At 37.4% G+C, this 26,393-nt stretch overlaps 4 protein-coding genes across 5 annotated transcripts in view; 3 read left to right on the top strand and 1 right to left on the bottom strand.

The window, feature by feature from the left end:
- The window catches only part of LOC112141637 (low affinity vacuolar monovalent cation/H(+) antiporter), a gene marked incomplete at its 5' end in the record, with an annotated part of 2,435 nt that extends 1,340 nt beyond the window's left edge, over positions 1-1,095 (top strand). Inside the window, 3 exon segments of the mRNA XM_024264768.1 lie at positions 362-440; positions 563-671; positions 806-1,095. Coding sequence (XP_024120536.1) covers positions 362-440; positions 563-671; positions 806-879 — 262 coding nt within the window.
- A 166-nt stretch (positions 1,096-1,261) lies between these two features.
- Positions 1,262-6,310, bottom strand: LOC112141638 (kelch domain-containing protein 10). The gene is made up of 9 exons (XM_024264769.2): positions 5,970-6,310; positions 4,691-4,912; positions 4,449-4,603; positions 4,210-4,358; positions 4,043-4,127; positions 3,872-3,938; positions 3,742-3,789; positions 3,510-3,649; positions 1,262-2,721 (listed from the first exon to the last, which is right to left on the bottom strand). Exons 1-9 carry the CDS (start codon positions 6,061-6,063, stop codon positions 2,512-2,514), a joined length of 1,170 nt encoding a protein of 389 aa, XP_024120537.1. The 5' UTR covers positions 6,064-6,310; the 3' UTR covers positions 1,262-2,511.
- An 817-nt stretch (positions 6,311-7,127) lies between these two features.
- LOC112141640 (nuclear-interacting partner of ALK) lies at positions 7,128-10,975 on the top strand. Of its 2 annotated transcripts, XM_036211308.1 has the most exons (11): positions 7,129-7,324; positions 7,747-7,837; positions 7,999-8,149; positions 8,228-8,311; positions 8,428-8,555; positions 8,721-8,860; positions 8,945-9,042; positions 9,106-9,206; positions 9,511-9,711; positions 9,949-10,158; positions 10,236-10,975. In XM_036211308.1, the coding sequence occupies exons 1-11, from the start codon at positions 7,191-7,193 to the stop codon at positions 10,323-10,325; spliced, it is 1,428 nt and encodes a 475-aa protein (XP_036067201.1). In that variant the 5' UTR covers positions 7,129-7,190; the 3' UTR covers positions 10,326-10,975. The 2 variants fall into 2 exon arrangements, with proteins under 2 accessions (XP_024120539.1, XP_036067201.1); XM_024264771.2 differs by having other exon boundaries at positions 7,128-7,324; positions 8,945-9,206.
- Positions 10,976-11,610: 635 nt separating this feature from the next.
- Positions 11,611-25,767, top strand: LOC112141641 (ubiquitin-conjugating enzyme E2 H; the record flags this gene model as incomplete). Its single annotated transcript, XM_024264773.2, is given in 5 exon segments — positions 11,611-11,917; positions 23,947-24,023; positions 24,543-24,617; positions 24,702-24,741; positions 25,715-25,767. Coding segments are annotated over 5 exon segments (298 nt in total), but the record flags the coding sequence as incomplete, so codon positions are not given.
- Between the last annotated feature and the right edge of the window lie 626 nt (positions 25,768-26,393).

Below are 26,393 nucleotides of genomic sequence, written 5' to 3'. Positions count from 1 at the left end.
TATAAATTGATCATGGAGGAGAAATTCATATTTGTGGAATGATGATGCAAAATTTTCAAAAATCGGAAAGGAGTTGCAAAAGAGAAAGCCTGAAGCAAGATTTTCCTCCGCTTTAACATTTCCCACCAAGTCTCTTCCAACTGTAGGTGGCAAACTTTTTAGTAAACAGTAGAAAAAGAAGAAGCCCCTCCCTGCTTGTCCAGTGAGAGCGCCATTAGCTAAATTGCGTTCTTGAACGCATCACCTCCGGTGTGTCTGTAGCTTTAGAGTTAGGGATGTTCAGTGACGAGTTGTCCTCTCCATTGTTGGCTACAACGTTTTAGAAGAAGTCTTGACATGATGTTTTAATGTCTGATTACAGCCTTGAAGTGGGCAGTTGCATCGCTGTTCAGGTCACAATGATCCAGATTCCTCTGCTCATTCTCTTCAACGCCTTTTATGTGAGTAGATGCAGTCGGTCTATAAAATATCCAAACCGTTTAAGATTTTTTTTTTTTTTTCCTTGCAAGATTCTACTAAAAATGAACATTTGATTGTATTGATCTGGTTGTTTATTCTACAGGATGTTGGATTCATTCTTGTGTTCAGTGATATTCATCTGTGGGCCAGCATCTTTAGTGTCATCTTGGTGAACTACATCTTCATGGATGGGAAATGTGACTACTTTCAGGGTAAGAGTTGGGATCAAAATGCTTAAATTTGGTGCATTAAAAAGATAAATGTAACTTTTTCTTTTTAAAAAGTTGGTTTTAAAGTACAAACTTAATGTGTTTAAGATTATAATTGTTTTTTTTTCCTTTTGCAGGCACTGCCCTGGTGGTGGTTTACCTGATCCTTTTGGCTCTTTACTTCTTTGCTCCTTCTCCACGCTCATGTTAATCTGGGATCCCTGATATTTTTCCCTCAAAAATATTGAATTAACTATTTTCTTCTGATTCCATCTCAAAATATGGGAATTCCAGCAATTTTTGTCAATGTTTAGTGATTTAATGTGTTTGCAGGTCTCTGTATATGTTTGAGATTATGTTGTTAAAGGACTTATTGTAAGGTTACTTCAAAATTATAGTTATTACTCCTAATAAATGAATAAATTCATACATTTTCTTTTAGTGTTTCACTTTTAGACGATGCATGTAATATTTGAATAGGATTTAATGCTTTCTTAGTGACATGTAGTCATGCAAAAAAAAAAAAAAACCTCACAATCTGCAAACCGAATCATTCTGTCATGCTTATTTATGAAACAGGAGGGGAAGGGGGAACTAATTAAACAACACTTTTATTGACAGAACTGGTAACACAACATCCATACAAGCATACTATACAACATTTTGCAGGTTGTGAAACCAAATCCTTTGGAGATTTAAAAAGCAGGAAATGGCGTCATGCAAAAAGGTGGTTTGGAAGGCAGGACAAAGACATGAAGTGCAGGCCGATCCGTGTGTGCATCAAACCACATCCCATCGAACTCATACGTTTCTTTTTTTTTCTTTAAAACAAAGTATTTGGCACCGTTTAAGTTGAAAAGCATTTGGGGCCAAAATGAAGGGGTTATATGATCAGAAACAAGCTTCTGGATTAATCTAAACATGAACTTGATTTCTAAAATGTCCATTTACAAATGTGAAAAAGGCACAGTCGTATACAGAAACGTTTGGAAATGCGTGCTACTTAAAATCCTGGAAACAATTTATTTTCTTTTATTCATTTTAAAACTTTTAAGAGCACCATATTCACAGTGACTGTTTCGAAATGAACAGCGAAATCATGAGAACCTACTTTTTCAAGCCAATAATATAAACTAGATAAAGAGAATTGCAAAACATTTAAATATTACAAGACAAAAAAATAAGTTTTGGGCATCAAACATAAGTTATGATAGGCTAATTTGACAAAAATATTCCCTCTTAGTAACCAATTGTAATGTTTGAGGTTCTCGTGATTTTCTATAATTAAGGTAACAAAAGAAGCTGCCACGATGACTCAGCAAAACCGTGTGAAATAGCCCACAATGTGCAAATAAAATCCCCCATCTGGCACTCTATAATTGCTGTGGTTGCTCCTTCATGTAACATCTATTTAAATAAGTAAATGTCTACAAATATGTGGGAGAAAAATGTGCAAATGGCAATACCAGCTCAGGAGAAAAACGTCCTTGTAAATGTTATATAGTCCTTCACGAAAAATATATATACACATTCTTGCTTTGCATTAAAATAGTAAAATTAGGATGCAGATTTCTCAAAAAGAAAAAGTTTTTGAGTAGTCATGAGTCAAAATACAAGTTTTTCATTACTTGGTGGGAGATTTTAGCTCCAAATGCTCTTGGAAACATGGTGGCACGAGAGTAAAATTCATAAAACATTCCACTTTTTTTAACTGGAGGAGGAAAAAAAAAAAAAAAAAAGGCATCCCTCTGTTTTTTTGGTTTTAAGGCGGAGCTACTTTGTGTGGGGGGGCCGTCCTAACCCTCATTCTCAGCCCGATTCAAAAGTTCTGCTCCACTGTGCCCTATTTCAAGCGTTCGATGAGCTCCTGTGTGAGGCCCAGGTTGAGCAGCTGCATGGTGGGGAGGAAAGCCAGGTGGGGGAAGGCCTTGATGAGCTTCTCCCAGCATAACTCCAGCAAACTGGGGACAGAAAGCCAGATCTTGAACAGGGAGCCAGTTCTTTTGTTCTCGTGGATGTTCACCACACCGCCATGGATGTACATGCAGCCAGCCTAGGAGAGGAAAAAAATAAGGAGAAAAGTTAGTTGGACTTCCTAAAATCTTCATTTCGAGGCGAATAACAGCATCGATACGCCCAATGCGTCACTGAAATTTGTCCTGCCTTTGGTTGATTCGCTTTAGGAAGGGGAGAAAATGCATTTTACTAAGCTCCGAACAAAGCAGTGCTACAGATGATTACACTGGCTTCAGGCGGGGATCAGACATTAACTATAAACCAGATGAATGCACAAAACATTTCACCTTATGATGAATTTAGTTGTACAATAGTCACAAAGTTTGGCAATTTTTAAGCACATAAAAAGGTGAGAAAGGCAGTTTTCCATACTTTATTTTTATATAAATTCATATTTTGTAAGACTAAAAAAAACGATTTAACTCATTTCATCTAAAAAAAGGAATAAAATGTTTAATTTTCCAGCTTTAAAGAATGATCATTTGAGTTTGCTGAGCTACAAGTTCTTAATTGTTATCAGCAAATACTAAAAATAATAGTTTTCAGTAAGTTAATCATTCTTCTTAACCCCCAACTATCATTTTCAACTCTTAAGGAAACGACTGGCAAGCCTCATCTTGCAATAAGATTGCTGCCAAACTCTGAAACTGCCTGAGGGATCATTTCAATGAAATGTTGACTGGAATTCAAACAAATGTCTAAACTACATCAACTGAATTTAATCCATTTTGCTCTGTCCCTAAAGGTTAGCAAGTGAAAAAAAAGACTATTTCCATCATTTATCCTTTCAAAATAAAAGAAAACAAAATAATGGTGTGTACTTACTGGGGTAACAGCAGCACAGTGAAAGTAAGCTGGCTCGGGCATCTCTGCTGGTAGTTTATTCCACTGAAAGCTGTGCAGGTTGATCTTCCACAGGTCAGCCAGTATCACCTCCCCGTTGTAACCTCCGCAGATGAACACATCTACCACAAACACACACACATGATGACCTTCAATCGATTGGAAAACGAGAAATAAAGAAATCTGTCGCCACAAAAAGGAGGAACTTTCTCACCGTCACGTATTTGTACACAGCTATGGCATCGCCGAGGAGCCGGGTAACCTGTTAGACGACAAATCTATTAGAGTAGTGTCACCAATATGTTTTTTTTTTTTCTAAAATTGTAACCATTAAATACACAAACCAATTTTTTCATGAGGTTTAGTTGTAATCTCCTCCCAAGAATTGGTTTCCAGATTGTACGCATGTACCTAAAAAAGAAAAAACACCCGTTTCTAATCATTTCTAGTTACTGCTTTTAAACTTGTTTGAAAAAAAAAAATACTTGTTCATTCTACACATGCAGATGCGGTACCTTGTCCAGAGGATAAGAAGTCCAAGAAGTTCCTCCTCCTAGAATATATATCCTTTGTCCATCATGTGCTATTTCATGCCTATACCTGTGATGACATTGAGGCACGTTAGGGTAAAACATGAAGAGCACATCCAGCCCTTTAAGTGTATTTATAATCAAGACGGTACCGTTCTTCAGGAAGGTCATCCGGGGGATTATTGGGTTTGAGGTGAATCCACTCCCTGGTCGTCAGGTCTAGCCTGTGCAGATCTGTGCTGTAGATGTAACCTGTTGTCCCTCCAAACACATACAGGAAGCCGTTGATGATGACCATCGCCTGAAAAGAGGATGAAGAAGTTTTACTAAAAAACAAAAGCATATCTTCACATAAAATGATTATGTACTGATTATAAAAAAGATTAATTACCTGTCCGTAGATTCTGTTGGGTTTCTTTCCTCGACAGTTGAGCAGCGACCATCGCTTGTACTTGACGTTGCAAACGTGAACATCGTTGCCGTTGTTTTCGCCAAAAGGGATCCCAGTTCCGCCAAACACCAGGAGGTTGTTACCATGCAAAACCGCTAAAGGAATCCCAAGAATGAGTAAGTCAAGCTTTGAAATGAATCTTGACAGAAATATTCAAAAATCATAAAAGAAAAAAGATTAACCTGACATAGAAGCCAGCTCGGTTGGCATGTACCCTTCTGTTCTGATCTGCTGCCAGGAGCCTGTGGCGAAGTGGTACCTCCAAAGCTCTCGGAACAGCGGATAGTCTTCGTTCTCTGAGCCTCCTGACTCATCATAGTCAGGATTGTAACCTCCAAACACATAGAGGTTAGTGTTGTCAGCGACACAGCGGTGCCCACTGCGGGCGGGGGGGCTTCGATGACCTGAAACAGAAGGAACAAAGCTTGAGCGTGAGGAGAGAGAGCAGACACGTGTTTGAAACCGAGCCAAACATAATTTAAAGCACAAGAAGGAGAAGATTAAGATACTAAATGATCACTATCATGGATTCAGGTAGAAAAAGTGCAACGAATTGTGTTTTTAACATGTTCTTTTGGCATTTTTCTCATGATAGAAGACTATCTATTCTAACTATTCTTATGAACGTTTGAAACTTTGCAAAAAATAACAACTAGAAAATGACAGTTTTTTGGGGATTTTGGCTAAAAATAGCATAATTATACTAAAAAAGACCACTGGGAATGCTTTTACAATGGATCAAACGAAAATTTAAGTGTACTTATTGTAATTTATGTTTATTAAAGTATAAAAATACAAACAAAAGTCATGTTTTTAATTTGAATGTATCCCAGTCAATTAAAAAAAAAGAACAGAAAATTCCCACTTTGATTAAAATAATCCAGAAGATTATTTATAACTCTAGTTCAACGTGTAAACCATTTAATATATTTATACGGATAAAAATATGTAAAGGATTTTGCAATTCGAGCATAGATTTAGTAGTGAAATATATAAATGCATTTTTTTTTACTCATTTCTTTTTCCTGGTTGGAATTGTAAACCATTATAGATCTGTAAATAAAGCTTATACCAAATGCGCCATATTTAAATTTTAATGTTTACAAGAACACAAAATCTTTATCAACAGAATTTTAGGTCATATCGTCCAGCAGCACAACAAACAAAATGTAAAATGAATTTATTAGCGACCATGTAACTATCACGTGAAAAACTTCTGACTATTCGTAATGTGTGTAACATTTGATGGTATTAGTTAATATTTAAGTCGAAAGATGGGTTGTTGATAACCTAAGGTAACCACAAGTTAGCACTTACATTTCGAACATAGGAGGTGCAGCTGTGAAAAATAAAACTGATATTAAATACACTTAATTTTACTCACAAAGCAAATGTTTTAAACGCGTGAAGAAAAACAAAACATAGGGTTGATAGCATTCGGTGCTAATGTTATTAACCTACCTGCTACTAGCAGCCCTTCGTGCGGCGGCCTGCCAACCAGTCTTTCGAATTTATTCAGCTGATCTGAGCAGTGAAACCTTTCGGCGTCCGACATCGTTTCCCCTTCACAACCGTGCCCTTGTCGATGTCACGTCGAATATTGAATACAGCTGCCAAAATGCCGATGAAACATTTCACATCTCAGGCAGGTTTGAAGCCATTCACTGTTTTCTTTTTTCCACCCCGGCAGTGACACACTTGACCAATCGCTGAGCTTCATACCAGGAAGTTGCGTCATCGGGAAAACGGAAATGCCGCAAACTTTTTTATTTTATTTTATTCTATTTTTCATTTTAGTTTTTATTTTCAGTCTGTTTTATTTTTGTTTTGTTTCATTTATTATTTTTATTTTATTTTATTTTTATTTATTTATTTATTTTTCAAATTAAATAATGTATTTTTTTATTTTAGCTTTTATTTTCAGTTTGTTTTGTTTTATTCATTCTTTTTATTTTTTGTGTAATTTTATTTCAATTTATTTCAGTTTATTTATTTATCATTTTATTTAAAAATTATTTATTTTTTAAAATAAAATACATGTTTGCTTATTTTATTAAATAGTTTTAGTTTATGTATTTTATTTTCATTTTTTTATTTTTATATGTTTTATTTAATGTATTCATTTTCATTTGTTTGCTTATGATTATTTAAGTTTCATCAATTCATTCATTCATTTTTTTCTATTTGATTGTATTTCATTTTATTTTGGTTTCGTGGAAAAATAAGCAAATCCTATTTTTTCACACTTTTGTGGGATTTTAAAATGTACATGTTGTAAATGTGACCTGAATGAATTATAATTAATGCTGAATGCAATACACACCGTGCCGTAAATTACTATCCAAATACAGAGTCATTTACATTTTTTTTACTTAAATTAACTTGAAATGGTTCAAAATCTTATGGTCTTAATGTGAAAGTTCTTGAAGCTTTTGCTTACAATGTGAAAGATGTTCCATAAAAAGTTTAAAATGTGTTTATAAATCGATGAAATATTCAGCTGTTAACTGTATGACAAAGATTTTATATTTGAATCGATGAAATATTCAGCTGTTAACTGTATGACAAAGATTTTATATTAAAAAATGTCCTTATTTGTTCCCTGTGTGTTTGTGGTTCTGGTAAAGCGGAACGTTGTTTTCCCTGTCTGTGGTTTTCCGGGGACATCTGTTAGAGCCGACCATGGCGAATCTCGGCGGCAGTCGCGGGGATCGTCTCGGCAATTCTAACCAACTTAAATCTTCTTTTGCATCTCCGGAAAAAGTTCGTGAACTCCTCGGTGAAGGCGTATCATTGCCAGAGACTGGCCCCAACAGGTGGCGTTTTAAACTACCGCTTCCATTTTAAAAACATTATAAGTTGATGTTAGCTAACTGGGTTAGCCACTTAGCTTAGCATCTCTCCTCAAACGCATTCATAGAGTTTTGCTGGAGGGGGTTCAAGTCTGCACAGGGCTGAGGGCTTGACAAACGAGGCTAGGTTTCTGTACTTATACGGATGCAATCATTTGCACTAAATAAATTATTCAAACGTGTGTTTTTATGGCTTTCATGCTGCGGCTGTTAGACAGCCTGGGTCCAACGGTTTTGCAGTAAAGTGTGCTAAAAATAACCACAATCCTAGCAACTATTTTCCTGTCTGGCATCTCAAAATTATCAGAAAAGATCGTGCACAAAATAATTCAGTTTCTTCAATTAAATGTTTCAGCTTTGTGACAAGTACTTGTTTTTTGTTTCAGTGGACAAGGGGACTTAGGAGCTCTGGAAGTAAAGGCACCTTGTGAAGCAACAAACAAAGAGGCCTTTTTCTCAAGAGTGGAATCCTATTCTATATCCTTGTTTCATACCAGTTTTATTTTAATTTACTTTCTTCTGCTTTCTTAGAAATGCAGTTTTGTGGACACATTCAAGATGCATATGTAGTATTGCTAACTCAAGCTGTCATGCATTTAGGGTTGTCTTTAAATGTTATTTTTTCCTTAGTATGTCACTGTTTGAGATGGGCAGGCAAACCCCGCACGCTTTCTCCTCTGATGTGTGCCAGATATGGTTGGATCAATGTCGGCTGTGACATGCTGAAGTGCTCCAGCTGCCAGGCTTTCCTTTGTGCATCCCTACAACCAACGTTAGACTTTAAGAAATGTAAGCTCCAACAGTTATACGGTGATGGTGCAGGTCTGCCAAAATGAGATAACACGCTTGTTCTCTTCTTTTAAATAGACGAAAGCCGCATTGCAGAGATATTGAGACAACTACAGACTCAGCATGAGAAGTTTTGTCCTTGGCCTGACTTTCCATGTCCAGGTAGAAGCGACCACTTTGTCTGTAGTAAACTTAACACACAATCCAGTGCTCCAGTTGATTTATTATTAACCATCAGCATGGTGGTTGTAATAAATGTAATTATTTCCTTTCTCCAGAGAGATTCTGGCTTGTTCCAGCCTCTGAACCGTCAACACTGCTCGCTGCCTTTTTGGAACGTTTCCAGAGTGCCTGTCTCCTTGCTCAGCAGCTGCCAGCCATGAGGCCAGAGCAGCTGAAGTCTATGGTAAAGGGCTTTATTTAAAGAACACTTGTGCCAGCTGAAACTGTAGAAGGACTTAGATAAAACATCAGTTATTATCAACTAAATGTTCAATAAAGGAATAGCTTTGTGATTTCATAAACTGTTTGTAAGCTAAACAATTTATTTTTGTTGTTTTGTTTTTTTCAGTCTTTGACAGAGGATGTCATCAGTAATATATTGCAACTGATTGAGGAAGAGCTAAAAATAAAGGGATGCAGTCCATGCTCTGAACCTTTGTCTGTTCAGGTGGCTGCATGTATTGTTTCTCTTTGTGGTTGGGCAGCAAGGTGAGATTTCTATTATTAAAAAAACAAAAAATATAAAATTATTTTATGGAAAATGTGTCCAAAACTAATCTTCTTCCATCTTAGTCCAGCCTTACGTGCCATGAACCTGCCCATCCTCACTTGCTCCTATTGCATGCGGAAGGTGGGTTTGTGGAACTTCCATCAGATGGAAGAAATCGGAGGTGAGACGGAGATGGTACCGAGCTCTGCAGGAGTTTCTGCTCATGGAACGGGTTCTGTTTTAGCGGCATGCAGTGACAGCCAGGCGGGCTCGGCCTCACCCACTCCTGCTGTATCTCCATGTCGCATGAAGCTGAGGAGCCAGGACTCCACACGCTCCGACCAGGCAAACTCTTGGTTTTTGTTTGCTTCAGAGACAGGACCTTTCTCATTTTGGAAAATTATTTTCATTAATGTTGTTGGAAATGATTACAGAAATTGTATCCAAGATTATTGTATTATTTCTGGTTTACCTTAGGCAAAACCAAATACAATTGATCAGAATTTGAAAATAATAATAAATGTTGTTTTTTTAAGTAAATTCAGTTTAATATTTTTTAGTCACAATGAACTTGCCAAAAACCTTTAGATTTTTCTACTCATTTTCATCCTAATCCTCAATCTTTTTCACGCTTTGCTTTCCGTTGCAGGCTGAGGGCACCTCCTCCCCTGCGGCGTTGCGAGCGAAAAGCAGAGACTCCCCCAGCCCCAGTGATGACTTGCTAAGTCCTCTGACGAGGGCCAAGAGGCCTGCAACTCGAACTCGAGGACATGGAGATAACCCGGGGGGTGATGGCTCCACCAGCCTCCACCCTCCCAAACGTCTGTGCTTCTCTCCAGTTGGCGGTCCTGTAAGAACAATTATTACTCGTGTATTCCTTTAAAGTTTAATGTTTTATAGTCTTTTCCATGTAGCATTGTTACAATTATGTTAAAACATTTTCTGTTTTCAGAACATTGATACACTTTTAAATACAAGAACCAAATATTTTTAGACCTTTGAGAAACTTAAACTTTGATGTTTTTGTTTTTGCATTAATATTTTGAATGACCAGCTTATTGTGAAGGATTTTTCTGTGTTATTTCAGGATGGGCCTCTGCATAAGGGCACGTTTGACCCTCTTTCTCAGCACAGGGACTGGTGTCCTTGGATCTCTGCGGGAAAGGAGAACGTGGATCCAGATCCCGCCTCTGCTTTAGATGGTGGAGTAGCATTGAATCAGCAGGGCTGGAAAGCAGCTCTTGACCTTTTTATGCCTTCAAAGAACTCCAGCACACCGAAAGACAGTCCAGGGCAGGTAAGTTGGTAAATTATTTATGAATTATAGAACTCTTGTTTGCATTTTTTCTTCTATTTTTATTCTTCTCCACTTAGAGTCCCCGTGACAAATCCAAAAGAGTGTTTGCAATATTCCGGCAGTGGCAAGTATCTTCCTCTTCACCTTCAGAGAGTGTTAAAATATAAACGACATTGCCACACTGAACTGATTAACTGATCTCCGTTCTATATTTGGTACATAATTCATCTGAGCAGTAACACGAGTCATATCTCCTATGTCCTCACATGATGTTATGTTTACAAAGTCACTCTTGATAAAAAAAAAAAAAAAATTATGTCTCCTCTGTGAATTCTGAACAATGTGAAGGATACCTGTCTGCTTTTGGAATGTTCGGATCTGCAATGACATGTCTTCATCTCTATAGAATTGTATTTTCCACTTGATTATTGGTACTTTGTTTTAATAACAAAATTGTCTGAATTTCAAAGGAGGAAAAAAACAGATGAGGGATAAAGAAGAGCCACGTTGCTCTACACTGGAAAGGCAATATTTACCTCTAATCTGTCTTCGGTTGGTTGTTTTTGAACAAAACTGACACAAAATATAAAGAAAAAGAACACCTGTAAAGCTTTTTGTGTGTATAATATTTTCTTCAAGGTTACATAGATGCAAGTTTTCTTTTGTTGTTTTGTTTTTTTGGCAGGTAGAACCACATGTCATAAATTGAAAATATGTTTGTAGGATTTTGTGTGAAATGCTCTCCATAAACTTGTTTTTACCTTCCTGTCTGGGACTTTATTTTAACTAAAATAAAGAAATGAAATGTTGTTGTCCATATTTGTTTCATTTTCCTTATATTTTAATGAATTATTAACACAAAAAAGTGTTTTTTTTTTTTGTTGTCATCCTTTATATACTCACTTTATTTGTCAAAATGTCTATTTTTATCATAAAACCTGGTTATCAATAAAATATATTCATAAATTTTGGACTACAAATGCATCAACATCTAACAGTTTAAAAAAAGAAAAAATTATTATCTATACACTTTTATCAAACATGTTGATATAATTCGCTCGGGCCTTTTTTTCCATATATTTCATCTCCCAATATTTGTAATAAAATTAAGAAAAAACAAGCTTCAATCTATCAATATGAAAAAAACCAGCAATTAAATTTACATTTTTTAATCTACATAAAGAAATAGTTTAGATTCCAGTGTAGAATACATCCATAGTCAGAACACTGACAATTCTTGTATTTTTATCTCATGTCACTTTGTATTATTTCAATGTTATTTGCCTAAATGAATCATCTATATGCTTATTTTTCAATTTATTTAATTTGCTCCTGAAATTCTTAAATGTATATTTATAGTATCAAGTGTTTTTATAGCTATGCACCAAGCCATTTTGGTCCACACAAACTAAAACTACAAGCATGGCCACAATTGCGATGTCGCACATTTATGACGTAATCGGCGGAGGGATCCTTGTTTGTCAGAACCATGATGAGAACGCAGAGAGGCAGTGAACAGGGGAGATCTACCTTTTTAGCTCAGCCTAATTGAGATAGGTTTAGGTTCAACTGTAAAGACGCGTTGATGTGAACAGCTCCGAAAGCCAATGTTAACTTTCGGATAGTACCGTTTGCTAGACAGTCTAGCGTTTCGTGGGCTGGCTTTTAGCTTAGTTAACTGGCGTTCTTCGGTGGAAATAGCAAAAATGTCGTCTCCAAGTCCGGGTAAAAGGCGAATGGATACCGACGTGGTGAAACTGTATCCTTTCTGAATATAAACAAGTCTCTCATTCGTTGTGTTCTCTGCTATGACCGGATAAATGTGAAAATGTCTTAATGTTTCGTTGATATGTGCTATTTATTAGCCGGTGAAACTCTAAACGTGAATGGCTTTCACTGTCAATTACTGCTGTTTTGTGTAAACAACGTTTTGCTAGCAAAGCCAAGTGTTAGCTATTTCTATCCCGCAAGTCGCTTATCGGGACAGCCGTATTAGCCAATCAGATCGGTCACATGTCATTTTAGCATTTTTGAGGCATAATTTGGGACAAATGTTAGCTTTCTACCTTAGTTGTCTGAATACAGGAACACCCGAACAGACGCTGACGTGATTCTCCTTTTATAGGAATGTCTTTCTTCATGTTGCACCAGCTGTTTTTGTAGATAACGAGTCACTGTTGGGCGATTTTTCTGTTTTTCCCCCCTCTTATTTGATCATTTTCGGAGGAAGTTTAGTGAAACTCACCCTTTCAGCTTGTTTACATAAGCTAACTGAAAAAGCTGCATTCTTTTGTTCTCACTGGGACGTGTGGAAGGGAATTCTGCTGTACATGATGCGTCTCTGGCACTACTTAATGCTTATTAATGTGATAAATCGCAGCTATCTTGCCTATAAATGTGTTTTAAAATCTGCTGATCTGACTACTACTAGGCTATGTGTTAATTTCAACATCAAAATGGCCTCCTTATCAGTGTTTGTCACTGTACTCAAGAAGTGTCTTCTGGGAAATAATAACCTGTATGACTCTGGAGTGGTCGTAATTTGTTATTTTGACATTTGGAAGTGAGCAGAGCAGCTGGTTTTTAGTGGTGCAGCAGGTGTCATGTGCCTGCATTCGTTTTCACCGAGGAATGCTTGAACTGTGGAGCAGCATCTGGTGTGTTCTGTTTTTCCAAGCACTTGTCACTTTGTTTGCTTTGCTGATTTACACGTTGGAATAAAAAACGGCGTTGGAAGTGATCAATAGCCTTTATATAGTTCCAGTCCCATGCGAGGAACAGCATGAACAAGTAGTTTTGTTTTTGTTCTTGTGCTGTGGAAACCAGCTTAATGATTGGATGGCCTGTTACCAGCCGGAAACTGCTAGAGGGAGGGACCTAAAACAGCTGATGGGATGGCAGTGAAGCTTAGTCAAATATGGGATTAGAAGTGGGCCGGTCAAATTAAAGCAAATTGACATTTTTAAAAGGCAAAGAAATATGAAAGTAAACTTTTTTTGTTTTTAGTACCCACTCCAATCAAAATTTCTATTATTTTGGGGTTATTTTTGTCATGTATACACAACATAATTAAAGAAAATTAAGCTTAAATTGAGTATTTCTTTATTCAAATTGTTTTAAATCGGGAGCGGATGCAAAAATGCTATTTGAAAAAGCTGAGGTAGAAGCTACTACAGTAAGCTACAAGCTCATTGCATTCAAATTCATCCACTTGTAGACAAATAGATCCATGGACGTCTTTGTTTTCCTTGTCGGAGCTGTCTCAAAACTGTACGACTAGATACCTCCAATACTGCTCGCCATTTTTGTTGAACCACTAATGTTGGGTTGGGGTTGTGAAGGGAAGTACCTGCTGATCCCAGAAATGCCTATTTTTTTCAAAGATATATTTTATTTACTGTTAGTTATTTAAGTTATAAACTGGCTAATCAGATACCTCAGATGCTGGCCCCACCTCAAGCATTCGAAGCGTTTGACAGCTTCTCAGACTAATCACTGCTTACTAACGTTTGGTCCCAAAATGGCGAAACCGCAGAAAAATGGCAATTAAATTGACTTAATTTTGTTGGAACCTGAAGTAACAAGCTTGTTTTGTCCATCTCTATTCATCTCAATGGTATAAACACATGGATGATGGGAAGGGGGGGCGGGCTTACTCCACGTCAATGGTCCCGCCAACAACTCTGAGGTGTATTTCCGACTGGTTGCAAGCGTAGGCGGAAGGTGAATTTGCGTATCTATACTAGAAGATTCCTAATCCTGACTGTAACCCGGTTCTGGTGTTTTTCTAGGGGAAGAGTGTGTACTGTGTTCAAACTTCGGTTGAAGACTAATGATGGTCTAGCGCAATTTGGGGGGCATTTTGTTGTCCGCTGCCAGGTCCTTTTGGAATTATCTGCTTTGCCTGCGTTGACACAAAAAAACGTACATTAATTAGTTGGAATGGTTACTTCGCCTCCGTCAGGTTTGTGTTTGACGTCCGTTTGTCCGTAAAGCTACGCAAGCTATTCACAGGAGTTTTACTTCAACTCTGTTGTCGTGTCAGTTTTTTGGTAAAAGCACGAGAAACTGGTTTCATGATATAAACATCCATTGTAATTTCAAATAATTTATAGTACTTTATTTTATATTTGAGTTGATGTGCCCTTGCGATAACGCACGTTAACACTACAGATAACCATTCATTTTTGCCGCGGACGACCAAAGTTTAATTTTGAAACATCTATTTTAAAAGTACTCGACGAGGAAGGAGAGGGCTTGGGGCCTGATTGCCAAATATTGGACGAACTATTTGCCACAGGGGTGGCAGGACAAACCACTCTTCTGGGAGGAGGGGGGTGACGCAACAGAGACGATTTGGGATAGGCAACTCGAGGGCCCCTGTGTCTGCATGATTTCCAGATATCCAAGCCCTACTCATGACTGATTACCTGGTTCTGGTGTGTCCTGACAATTAGAACATGCCAGAGCAGGATATGCTGGAAAACATACAGGAATGTGGCCCTTGATGCCTGGAGTTGCCTATCCCTGATGTAATCTAACTGACAGTCGTGAGACGGACCAGAATAATTAATGAACTACTGCCACTCTGCAGAAAATATGTCAAAGTTTTTTGATTTTGCCTAAAATCGGCATAATTAAAATAGATCAAAAGACGTTTGGAGTGGGACTTTAACTTGTAAATTTATTTTTATGATGTATGATTATCACATAAATCGACAACAGTTCTTTTGCTTATTTTGGCATCCACCTGCCTGCTGTTAACTGCTTGTTTGAGCAAGTTTGTATCCTCTTCACTCCACTACTTATTAGGAAGTTGCCACAACTTTGGCAGAGCAATGAAGCAGAAAAAATGGTAGATTTTTTTTTTCTTTTCACCAGTACTGCAGCACATACAAGTCCTTGTCTTGGTAATACACCCCCACAGCTTCAGCTACTTGACTGACGGGCAAGAACAGATTTGCTGTATGCCACCTGTTCACTCCTATGGAGTAAGTCAACTGTGTGTTTTGCAATACCTCTCAAAACTGGTTGTCAGCAGGATGAAGGCGGTTGCATTTTCCGCTCGGAATGAGTTTATGCCTTTATGTGCTCCCGACCAGTTTGTCCTGCCCCCGGTGTAACCAAAGCTCGAAACTCACACCGGCTTTTAGACAGGAGCAGCTTTTAAAGAGGCCTCGAGCATTAATTTGCAAGCGGCCACCGGAGAGCGGAGAATTTAGAGCAGTGGCCATGTGGGAATTTGTAAAAAGAAAAAAAAATGAATGTCAGAATGACCTCAGCATCACTGGGTTTAAGCTCTGTTCTATACATGCAATCTGTTTTTAATACAGTTTGTGTTTTCAAAGCGAAGGTCAGCCTTTTCCTTTTTCATTAATTTCACAGAATTTTTCTTGAGCAGCAGCTTCCGTTTATGGTTATTTATCGTACATATTCATCACTCCACAACCTGTATGAAGTGTATAACATTTGATATTACCAAAATTGCACCCTGGCTGTTTCATTCTTTAAGACGATTGAGAGTGTGACAATGACGGGGCTAGAATTCCATCAAGCATGTCCACCGCCGCTTCCCCCAACCATCCCAAAGTTGAATTCCAATTCCGTGCTTTATCTGCTCTCCGCTTGGTGCTTCAGTCCCATTGTGCCATTGAAACATCACATCCGGGCCGCATCAGCAGCCGAGTCCTTTGTGTTTTCGCATTTACAGGAGCCCCACGTGACCTCCACCTTATGCTGCTGTGTCAGACCTTGTTCCACAGATGTGGCCGGCTAATCTGCTCCCAGCGCCGCTATACTGCGGGAGCGAACAAACGAAGCGGTTTGTGGAGAAAGAACCAGCAGTTTTCTGCCCGTTCCTGAATGTCTGTTAGAGTTCATGAACACAGAGGCCTGATCGGTCAGATGGAGAAAGCAGTTTTTTTTTTGATGGAGTTGCACAAACAGCTTTTATTATTTACTCTGGTGTGGGGATTTTTTTAAGAGAGTGCTGCAACCACAGAAAGGATCATTGGATGGAAGGAAGGCTTTTTTTTTCTTTACAAGTTTTTGGATATTGACAAATTTAGGTTTACTCCAAAACCTTAAATGAGCGACTTTTCTTATTACTAAATTGTAAAAGAGAAATGTGTTTTTAACATGTTCCTGTGGCTTTTTTGTCACACCGGCTCTTCTAAATTCTTCTTTATACAAATTGTTGAGAATCAGGAGCAAACGAAAAAACTCAATTTTTTTGTTTGCTCCTTTTTTTGTGCTGCAGAAAGCACATTAGAGGTGGGAATCTCCTCATGATTCAATTATAGAACGATTAGATTATGAAATAAATATCAATGGATCCCAGATCTGCTTTTTTTTTTTACCACAAGATATACTAGACTATTATTACCAAAGTGCATTTTTAAGTAAAGATAAACTAAACTTGTTTAGCTTTTATTGAGAACAAAAAAATTCTGACATGAAAGACATTTGTTTGATTATCAAAAATCTTTCACAGCATCAAAAAAGAAAAAAATTCCCTAAACTCAACAACCATAAATAACAAAATATCATGTTTAATCAGAGACCAGCTTTAATGGAACATTCGCCTCAAACGAAATAAATAGTTTCTAGCGAGCAGGACTTTGTGACTTTGTAGATTTGTTGTCTTAATTTTGGAGTGACATAACTTACATGAGTTTATCCGACACTAAAGCCAAAATGCTTCCAAACGGTCATTCTGAGTAAAGTTGTTGCCGGTTGAATGACGACTTCTGGAAGGTCAGCCATGTTTGTGTGCTCTTCAGAAATGTCAGAGAAAAACACTTCCCGTTTAGTTCTGCTTGTTACTTTTACTTTAAATCATATAAATGTTTTGATTATTTAAAATTCAAAATAATTTATGGATCACAATCGATGCCTTTAAAAAGTTTTTTTTTTTCTCCAACCACTACTAGGCGGACCACGATATTCCATTCCGATTCATCCACTTGCAGACAAATAGATCCAAGTACGTCAAGGGTGTCAAACTCAGGGGGTAAAATCCAAAACACACAGCAGGTCGCGGGCCGAACAGAACAAACATTTATTGAGTACATAAAAAAACAAAATTGTTAAAACTTTTAAAATGCAATTTTTTTTACATAAATATAACTAAAACAGGCAGAAATATTATTCCAGAATAAATCAACCAAAACTTTAAATATCTTTCAATATTTTGGGAGATTATAAGATAACATTGGGCCAGTATTAATAATAATAATAATGATAATATAAAATGATCTGGGGGGCCGGATTCATTTTCCTGCGGTCTGAATCCGGCCCCCGGGCCTTGACTTTCACACATGTAATGTGCGTCTTTGTTTTCCTTGTCTAAGCTTGTTCAAAACTATACGGCTGGATAGTTGGAAATTGTTTGCCATGTCGCACCACTAATGTTAGGTTGGGGTTGAGAAGGGCTGTAAGCTAACCGGTGGATGATGGGAAGTTTGGGTCGGCTTACTCTGCACCAATGGGTCCGCCAACAACTCTGAGGATGATGAATTCCCGCCACTTTGCAGAAACTATGTCCTAGAAAACATCACAGATTTTTGAATTTTGGCTAAAAACGCCAAACTTATAATTAAAAGACCACTCTTTTAAAATGGATTAAAGGAAGAACAAAGTTAAAGTGTTTTTTCAGCAGTCGTCGGTGGTAACCTCCGTTTGAATGACAGTCCTGTTTTGTGGGGGAACTCTGGGATCAGGGCACCTCAGACAGACATAGGAGACTTGAAACCTTTTGCATTAATCCTGCAGAGCAAAGAGCAAAGCGGTCTCCACGCATGATTGACTCCCATTGAAAACAGATGGGCCAAAGTTTCTCTAATACTTCTATTGAAATGGTTTTGTGAATTTCAGAACTCTGCTTAAAAGAAGTTACTTTTAAGTATTTTATGTTGATTTTTCGAACAATATGTTTGACGGGTACTGTAGCCCATCAACTGTGATACCTCTCAGTTGTCATTCTAAAGATGATAAACTTGACTGTTTCTTTTTATTTTTTTACTTCCAAAAATAATTTCAACCTCCATTCTCAGTAGATTTCTTTATTTGTTGTTCTTACAACCGACAACAAATCTTGTCTTTTGGGATTGCTCATTACTGCCTCAGATTTAGGCTGCCGTGTCGCCCACACCGGCTCGGTTTTTGTGTTCGTTAACAATCGTGTGATTCGTACGTATGCGCACGCAGCCTGTGCGTGTGCGCTCACACTCCTCGTTTTTGCTGTAAGAAGTCTGTTGATTCAGTGGGGAAAGAAAAAAAAAGGCTGAGAAGGAGGAGCAGCTGAAGGATTCACATTTGATTGCTGTGGGTGGGCTCTCATCTCCTACAAGCGAAGACAAAGAACTTGGCCTTTTCATTTTTCGCTGCTTCTGTTCTCACACAGGGAGGTGGCTGCCATTATTTTGAGGTTTGAGTCCTGTGGAAGCCAAATCTTCAGTTCGAATTTAAATAAACTTCGTTAATTGGGTATACTAATTGTATGTGATGAAAACGATCTACGGAAAAGGTGTTTTTTTTTGTTCAGGTAACTAGTTTGTATTCAGGTTTTGTTATAGCCTTTAAAAATGTCTGCCCTGACCTTCAGTTTCCAAAGCAATATAAAATCTTTTTTATTATAAGTATTATTTAGAGTTCATGAAGTTCCTGTCCATCTTTTGAGAGACTTCCCAGCTGTCACACATTCACATGAGGATTTTGCTGAGTTTAGAGGCCATATGTCCATTGATATGTAAAACTAGCTTCACTGTTTTCTTCCCTGCAGCCCGCACACACTGGGTTTTTCTCTGAATTCAGCCATAGAAAGTGTCAAACAGAGCTAAGAGTCCAGATTTGCTTAGTAACTCCATACTTTGAGTTTTACAGAGGGTATTTTTTGTTTAAACTCAACACATATTTGAACTGAGGGTTATTATTCAGTGACGCCGTGCAGAAAGATTACAGACCCTGTGGGCTGGTATGAGGCAGCTTCCTCATTTGCCATGCTAAAAAGGAGAAGAGCAAGTTTTTTTTTTTTTTAGGTTTATCTTTTTCTTTAAACATAAACCAGTTTGTCATCTAACACTAGTAAAGAGGTTCAATTATTATTGGGTAACCCATAAACCTTTTATATTGTCGTCTACATATAGTAGGACTTTAATTTTTTTACTAAATGATCAGAGTGATCAGGGAGTAATGTATTTCTGTGTAGTAGTGGGTCACACCATTGACTATTGAAGAACTGAGTCAAGTGATTGTGATGCCACCCATAGAAAATGACGAAATTAAGTCTGTTCATTTGCCATTTTCATACCCAATACTGACGGTACCATGTTGGAACCAGAAAAACCTCACTGAGCAATGATTGGTTCAAGCCAACTTTTCTATTGCAACTACTCTTGCCAATCAGAAGTGAGCTTGTTGGAGGCCACACCCCTACCACTTTGAAGAATCTGTCAATCAAGGCTGAATTTGAATTGCTTCCCTGCTTCTGTAGCTACTCCTTATTGCTCCAAGTGTAGGGACATTTGAAGCTGTAGTGGTGTCCGAAATTGTTTTTTTTTAGAAAGTTAGGGCTACCCCTTCACCGCTAGCTTGATCCGCATCGCACTTGTGGGTGGAGAAGAAACGCATTTCTTCAAGTGGGTGTGCTCTGAAGCACAATTGTTTGTCTTTAAATGCTAGGCATGACTTTGTAAAGTTGTAGAACCACTGTTATGTATTTTATGGTTGTGGCAGTTACGTGGATAACGTCTGAATAGTAGTAATGTCCGAATGTAAGGACACTTTCCGCCTGGAGGGATAAATGTTGGGATAGGGAAGCAATTCGGGTTCAGCCCAAATGTTTCGATTGTTCAATGCAAGAGATACTTTTACTGAGACATCTGATTGGTCAGTTTATGACTTGAAAAACCTGCAATTAATTAAAAATATGAAAAAAGAGGATTAGCTAGAACTTGTAAAAAAAAATATATATATATAGTGGCTCCCTACCCCTACAGCTTCTCCCTACAGAGATGAAGAAAAAATATTGACTATTTCTGAATCCCTTCACTGCAGTACTCACTATATAGTGCGTTTGTCGTTTTGTAGCCTGTCCGAATCTACAATTTCAAAATTAAGTCCCCCTAGAAATTACCCAGAAGTCTTTACGAAAATTCAACGTGCATCAATTTCCACAAATATAGACCAGAATGCATTGCATTTGAACATTTTTTTGTAAGAAGTTATATTTAAAAATATCATTTTTTTTAAATAAACCATCAAAGTTTTCATCATCAGAACACAGTAGAGTCACAAATCGCGAAATGCTTGTATTGAATAGATTTTCGCTTTGTGAAATCTGTGATATATTTGCAGTTTTTTAAAAAAGTAGTCCGCATGGTGTCCAAATTATTTTAAAAATCCAAGGAAATAGATAGTCCTGCACTGTACAGTTTATTAGTTGTTGGGGAATATGGAAAATTTCGACGTTACAACCACATGATGACATCATCAATAGTCGCCGGTCATCTTAAGTTAGATACATGTATGTTATTATAGCAGTTTGTAAACATTTTAAAATGATTTAATCAGTTGAGGAAGACTAACTTCAAGTTGCTCCTGAATGAGTGGGATTGGAGGGGCGGGTGAGCGTGGCTAGCAGCTAACCGCTGCTGGGAAGAACGGCATTTGTTTTTGTTGCTGAGCTGATTAAATCACTCTCAGGACGGGGGAACGGTTACTGTGCTACACTAGCTGCCTCTGTTCTCAGGCAGCAGTATGCAGCAGAGGTCATCACACTGTAATCCTCCTGGGCTCAGTGCGGTGCACACACATTTAAACACAAGATCGGACTTTGAACAGTCAGAGAAGTGCATCAAAGCAGGGCTCTGTTTGCCTGAACCCACAGTTATTAAAAAAAAAAAAAGACGATTTTCTTTTTATATAGTTTTCAAGCTTTCCTTATTCTCTTGCCGATTCTAGTCTTAGAAAATGCTTATAAGTGTTACTATTTTTTTTTTTCTTTGTAGAGGAAACCTAGATATCACCTCCACCCCAAGGACAGCTGCTAGATTTCCTGTCTTTCATTTGCAAAGGCTTTCATTGCAGTTGCTTTTTGAGTTGGGGAAGGACGTGGAGATGCATGACTGCTCCACCCTCTTATAAAAAGAAGTGTTTGTTTCCTCCTTGACTGTCTAAAACTGCTTTTTGACATCAATTTCTTAGTGAGGTTTGCAGCTTGAAAGAAAAACTACTTTTTTTTTCTTTGTGAGAAAAGAAAATCTGATTGATTTGGATATAAAAAAGGGAATATGACAAAAGGTAGCTTAAATCTATAAATATTTTTGGTCAAAACATGTAAAAATAAATTAGGCTAGTTCTTTCACTCAGAAGCAATGATAGTAATCACAACCACAGGCTATATCAGCGCTTTGTCAGGGTTTATGCTTTCTCTGCCTCATTGGTCTTCAGCTTGTCATTGGTATCTTTTTTTCTTTCCCTTTTCAGCTTCACAATTGATGTGTTCTCAACTCTTTTTACATCTGACTTTCAAGCTGGATTGTCAGGGAATGTTGGTGGATCTCTGGCAGCTTTCTTGGTTCAGATTTTTTTCCATTTGTGTCACAAGAGGTCAGATCGACTCACTCGTACAATTATCCAGTAGAAATGCCTCATATCTGATTTAGCTTATTGCGCAAAAATGATTTTTTATTTACTAAAATGATTTGTCATTTTTATTTAAGAAGCATAAACATGCTGGTAAGTTAATTTTTGAAATCTACAAACACTTTTTTTAATGCTTTCCCCTCTAAGAAAAACAGGAAAGTGCCTTTGAAACTGATCTTCTTTTCATACCAGATCAACAAACAGACTTCTGTGCTGTAGTGATTGTTTGTGTGTGACTCTATATTGTTTAACAGAGAGCTGTTTATGATTCTCCATTATGTTTGTTTTCCATACTTGGAAAGCGGTTAGCGAGGCTGTGATATTTTGATCCTGGGTCAAATTGGGAGATTGTCCTGACTTGACCAGAAGGAAAAACAAGACGGCGACTGTAAATGCCATTTACTGCATACTTTTGTGTTTTAGAACTCAAAAGGTCTCAGAGAGGTTTTTTTTTTTTTTTTTTTAAAGGGAAGACAGTCAGGATAAACCCCACTTTAATCTTAATGTCAACTAAAAAGAAGATAATTTGAAAGATATTGTTGAAGTTTTCCAGCCAAATCTGGATATTTTTTTTTACGCCTTTCATATCAATTGTTCATCTTTTTGAGCTATTTTAAAAGCATCCCAAGTGGTCTTTTAATTATGATTATGCTGTTTTTAGGCAAAATCTGAAAAATCTGTCAATTTATAGTACATAGTTTCTGCAGAGTGGCAGCAGTTCATTAGAAATTCACCTCTGAACTGTTGGTGCATAGTAAGCCTGCCCTCATTTCCCATCATCCCTTTTTTTTACTCACAACCCAACCTAACATTACCTGAAAGTAATATTGGAGCTATCCAGCTGTACAGTTTTGAGCCACGTCGTTTACAAAGTGCAGCATCGTGAAGCTTTAAGATCATTTTAAAAGAACTGCGTGTTCCGCCTGCTCTTATGTTTAGCTCTGGTTTAATAGCTGGCCAACAACCGTATTTTTAATCCATCTTTCATCAAACAGCCACACAAAAGGTTTATTTCCTTCTAACGGATCCTTTCAGAGTAATGTAATGAAGCCTTTGTTGAAAGTGACTTGTTATTTGCGGAGTAGAAAGGAGGACGGCTCGACGCCTCAGATCAGAAAGAAAACAGAGGAAGTAGAAGATGTGTCACATCAAAGACTCATTTAGTGTCTCTCTAGTGAGAAAGGTGCAATATTCATGATTTCTTTTTTAGCAATTGTTATTTTATTCTCTGTTAATAGCAGGTGGAACTTAATTTAAGGAATAAAAAACCTGATTTTTTTAAGTATGTTTGCATACTGTGGTGCAGGATGTAAAAACTCTGCATGCATAGTGACAATGAGGGGAACGTCTTTGAAGACGGGGCGAGCTGTGTTCCCATGAGCCCGAGATAAAGGTTGTACTCGTGGTGCCTGTGATTATTTTTCATCTTTGCACTTTTTTTTTTTTTTTTTCTGTCTGAGCCTCAGAATGTCTCCTTCACCTCAACGTTCCTCTCCGTTTGGTAAATGACACTTTTGTGAAGCCAAGGGTTGAGTCTGCATTCAGCCGACTCAGCCACAACTTAAAATAACCTCCAGTTTGACTTAACCCTGTGCTGTCTGTCTCTGATGCTCCTAATAGGATGTGGTCTGTGTCGGGTCTGACAAACGGGCTCGTACTACAGCGCGTGGGTAAAAAAAAAACAAAAGAAAAACACTTCATTAGCTGAGCTGCAGCACTTTTCTGAAAGCTCTTTGTCTCTTTAGTCTTGCTGCTATATGATTTTTATGGCAGTTTGTCTCTGTGCTCAAAAGAAACGCGTTATTGTAGTGATTAAGCTGTAAGTTTGTGTAGAAATTAGATTTACATTTTTAATGTTGGGAGTTGCAGTAAATTTCTTACCTCAAGTCTTTTCCTGAATTGTAAAAGAATTTGGCAGGAGAGTATAAACAAAGGAATGCTGGGATATCAACGTAGAAATTCCTAATGAACTCCTTCTGCTCTGCAGAAAATATCTTAATTATAATTAATCATGATTATAAAAATAGAGTGGGACTTTAAACTCAAGCTACATTATCAAAATGTTTTTCCTACTTGGAGCAAAAAAACTTTTATTGTCTGTTATTTCCTCCGTTTGCACCATTCTCCTTAACAGTCTTCCAGTATTGAGAGCAAGCATGAAGTCACCATCCTCAGTGGCCTCAATGAATTTGTAGTGAAGTTTTTTGGACCACAAGGAAGTAAGCGCTTCTCTTTTTTTTCCTGATTTATGTCTGCTTTTTAAAACAATATTTCCCTGTGTAATCATTTAAGCTGTAGAGTGAATTTTTTTTTTTTTTTTTTTACATTTAGGATAAAAAATAAGAAGGAAAAGCCATTGTCGTGTCATAATTTTATTGTCATTTTAACTAATAATTTGGAGATTTTTGACATTCTGCTGGAAAGGTAAAAAGAGGAAGTAATTGTTAGTCAAGGTAGATGTTTTTGTACATTTTGCAGCAAATTTTCAAGTCCGTTTTCAGAACACTCTCTTTGATGTGAAAATGGAAAAAAAGTGCTGTGGGTTTAAATTGCGTTACAGCAGAAAACCCAGAGAAGCAAAGTACTTTGCTGAACTCTGGAGAAAATTGATACACTCTGCAGCCCCTAAATCCACTGGAATGCATGAAGGGTGGAATATAATGTCCTGTGGAATAGAAGCGCATCAGCTGTGCTCTTGAGGGCAACTTCATCATCCGTCATCCTCTGCTTGTGCACAGCGCCATACGAGGGAGGAGTGTGGAAAGTACGAGTAGATCTTCCTGATAAATACCCATTCAAATCACCTTCAATAGGTAGGAGCTTTGGTTCATGTGTCACAGTGTTGGTTTATATTCTTACAGCGCTCACATTTGATCCTCTGGCTGTTTTTTTTTTAGGATTCATGAACAAGATTTTTCATCCCAACATTGATGAAGCGTAAGTTGAGTAGAATTTATGAGTGAAATTGTTAATAGCATACAGTGTTACATTGATTCTCAAACGGAGAAGCTCCAACAATTTTGCCTTTCCTGGAGGGCGTTTCAGTTTGGCCACTAGGTGGCGATCGCGCTATAGCATTACATCTTATTCCAGAAAAGGAAGAAGAAAGTATGAATAAAAAACAGTATTTTGACAACAAATATTTCCTCAAGAGTTTTTAAATTCATGCCTATTAGTTTATAAAGATGTTAATTTAGTCAGCAATGTGTGTTTAGGTCTACCGAGCGTTAGCATTAGCCGTCCTATGGGAAATCGCATTATACTTTAGCATCAAGCTAGTGGATTTAAGATTAGATCTCTACTTTTATGGATCGATTATTGATCTATTAAGCTTAGATAAATTTTATTAACCCAGTCATAAAAAATAAAGTACATTCAGATAGCCTCCTTCTTCAATTTATTTTGAATAATGTAAATATATATATTTTCCATTCACGGTGACGCCAAATTGAGTGAAGTCTTGGATTAAATGGTATGTTTCAAATGACGGGGTTCAAAAATGTTAAAATATCTCACTTTTTTTAGGTTTAAGTGTCTAAAATTATGCATGATATAAAAAAAAATATATATATTTAAATATTTTAGTTTTTTGTCTTTAAACCAGAGTTAAACAGGATTTCCTTTGTGTTGTTATTGTGTTTATATGCTTTTATACAAACTCAATTGCCATGGATCGACGTCTATGCCTCATTACAGTTTCCCACACTTGAATGGGAAATTGTTAAACATAAACGCTGACTGGTAACTTGCATGTAAATTAGATTAATATCAGTTCCCACAATGTTTTGCTCTAAGGGTCAATAGTTTATTTAAAGTATCATTAGCCGCGACAGCTTGTTCGGTTCTGTCCAGAAAACTCTGCATCATCACACACAAGCTTCCTAATTCACTTTTCTCCTCGGCTTCCCAGGTCAGGAACGGTGTGCTTAGATGTCATTAACCAGACATGGACAGCACTTTATGGTGAGTGGACCGTGAACATGTTCTTCCTCTAAAGGGGTTGTGATATTAAGCACAAAAAGAAAACCGAGCCCATTAGACTGCAGTGCACTTTTGGCTCTAACCTGCTTACTGAGCAGAAAAGTAAACAATAATTCTAATACTCTCACCTCACACCGCAATGATTTATGATTTGTGAGAGAAATGCTCTCTCTAGCATCAATTATATCATCTAGATCCTCTGCTCATCAATTCTCTCTCAACCAAGTTCTGACTAACTTTATAATAGAGATTTTAAGTTGTATCTACTTTTGTCCCTGATTTGTGGTAGTTTAACTTTTATACTTTTGACGTTTGTTTGGTTGCACATTTTGTACATGGAGCCCAAAAACTGACTTAAAAACTCGCATAGCGACACGTGAGCATGAGTTGTTGATATAGATTAAAAGAAAAAATAACTTTTAAAAGTTGCACCATTTGTATCATATTTGATACACATAATTCTGAGACCCCTATCTCATTAGCATAACCAAAACTTTCCTTAGAACCCCATTGTATGTGACTTTGTCCATGTTTTCTGCTTTGCAGTACATTTTCATACCACTAGAGCAGGGGTCTCAAACTCGCGGCCCGCGGGCCATTTGCGGCCC

The sequence above is a fragment of the Oryzias melastigma genome, unplaced genomic scaffold, assembly GCF_002922805.2.
Source record: "Oryzias melastigma strain HK-1 unplaced genomic scaffold, ASM292280v2 sc02752, whole genome shotgun sequence".
Lineage (NCBI taxonomy): Eukaryota > Metazoa > Chordata > Actinopteri > Beloniformes > Adrianichthyidae > Oryzias > Oryzias melastigma.
This window is presented reverse-complemented; position numbering and strand designations above follow the sequence as displayed.

Excerpts from the sequence above, each read along its gene's own strand:
- LOC112141638 (XM_024264769.2), bottom strand. The coding sequence starts at position 6,063 with ATGTCGGACGCCGAAAGGTTTCACTGCTCAGATCAGCTGAATAAATTC. Across the intron at positions 4,913-5,969 it reads CGAAGGGCTGCTAGTAGCAG|GTCATCGAAGCCCCCCCGCC; the intron begins GTAGGTTAATAA and ends CTTCTGTTTCAG. Across the intron at positions 2,722-3,509 it reads ACTGTGCTGCTGTTACCCCA|GCTGGCTGCATGTACATCCA; the intron begins GTAAGTACACAC and ends TTCCTCTCCTAG.
- LOC112141640 (XM_024264771.2), top strand. The coding sequence starts at position 7,191 with ATGGCGAATCTCGGCGGCAGTCGCGGGGATCGTCTCGGCAATTCTAAC. Across the intron at positions 8,150-8,227 it reads AACGTTAGACTTTAAGAAAT|ACGAAAGCCGCATTGCAGAG; the intron begins GTAAGCTCCAAC and ends TCTTTTAAATAG. Across the intron at positions 8,312-8,427 it reads GCCTGACTTTCCATGTCCAG|AGAGATTCTGGCTTGTTCCA; the intron begins GTAGAAGCGACC and ends TCCTTTCTCCAG.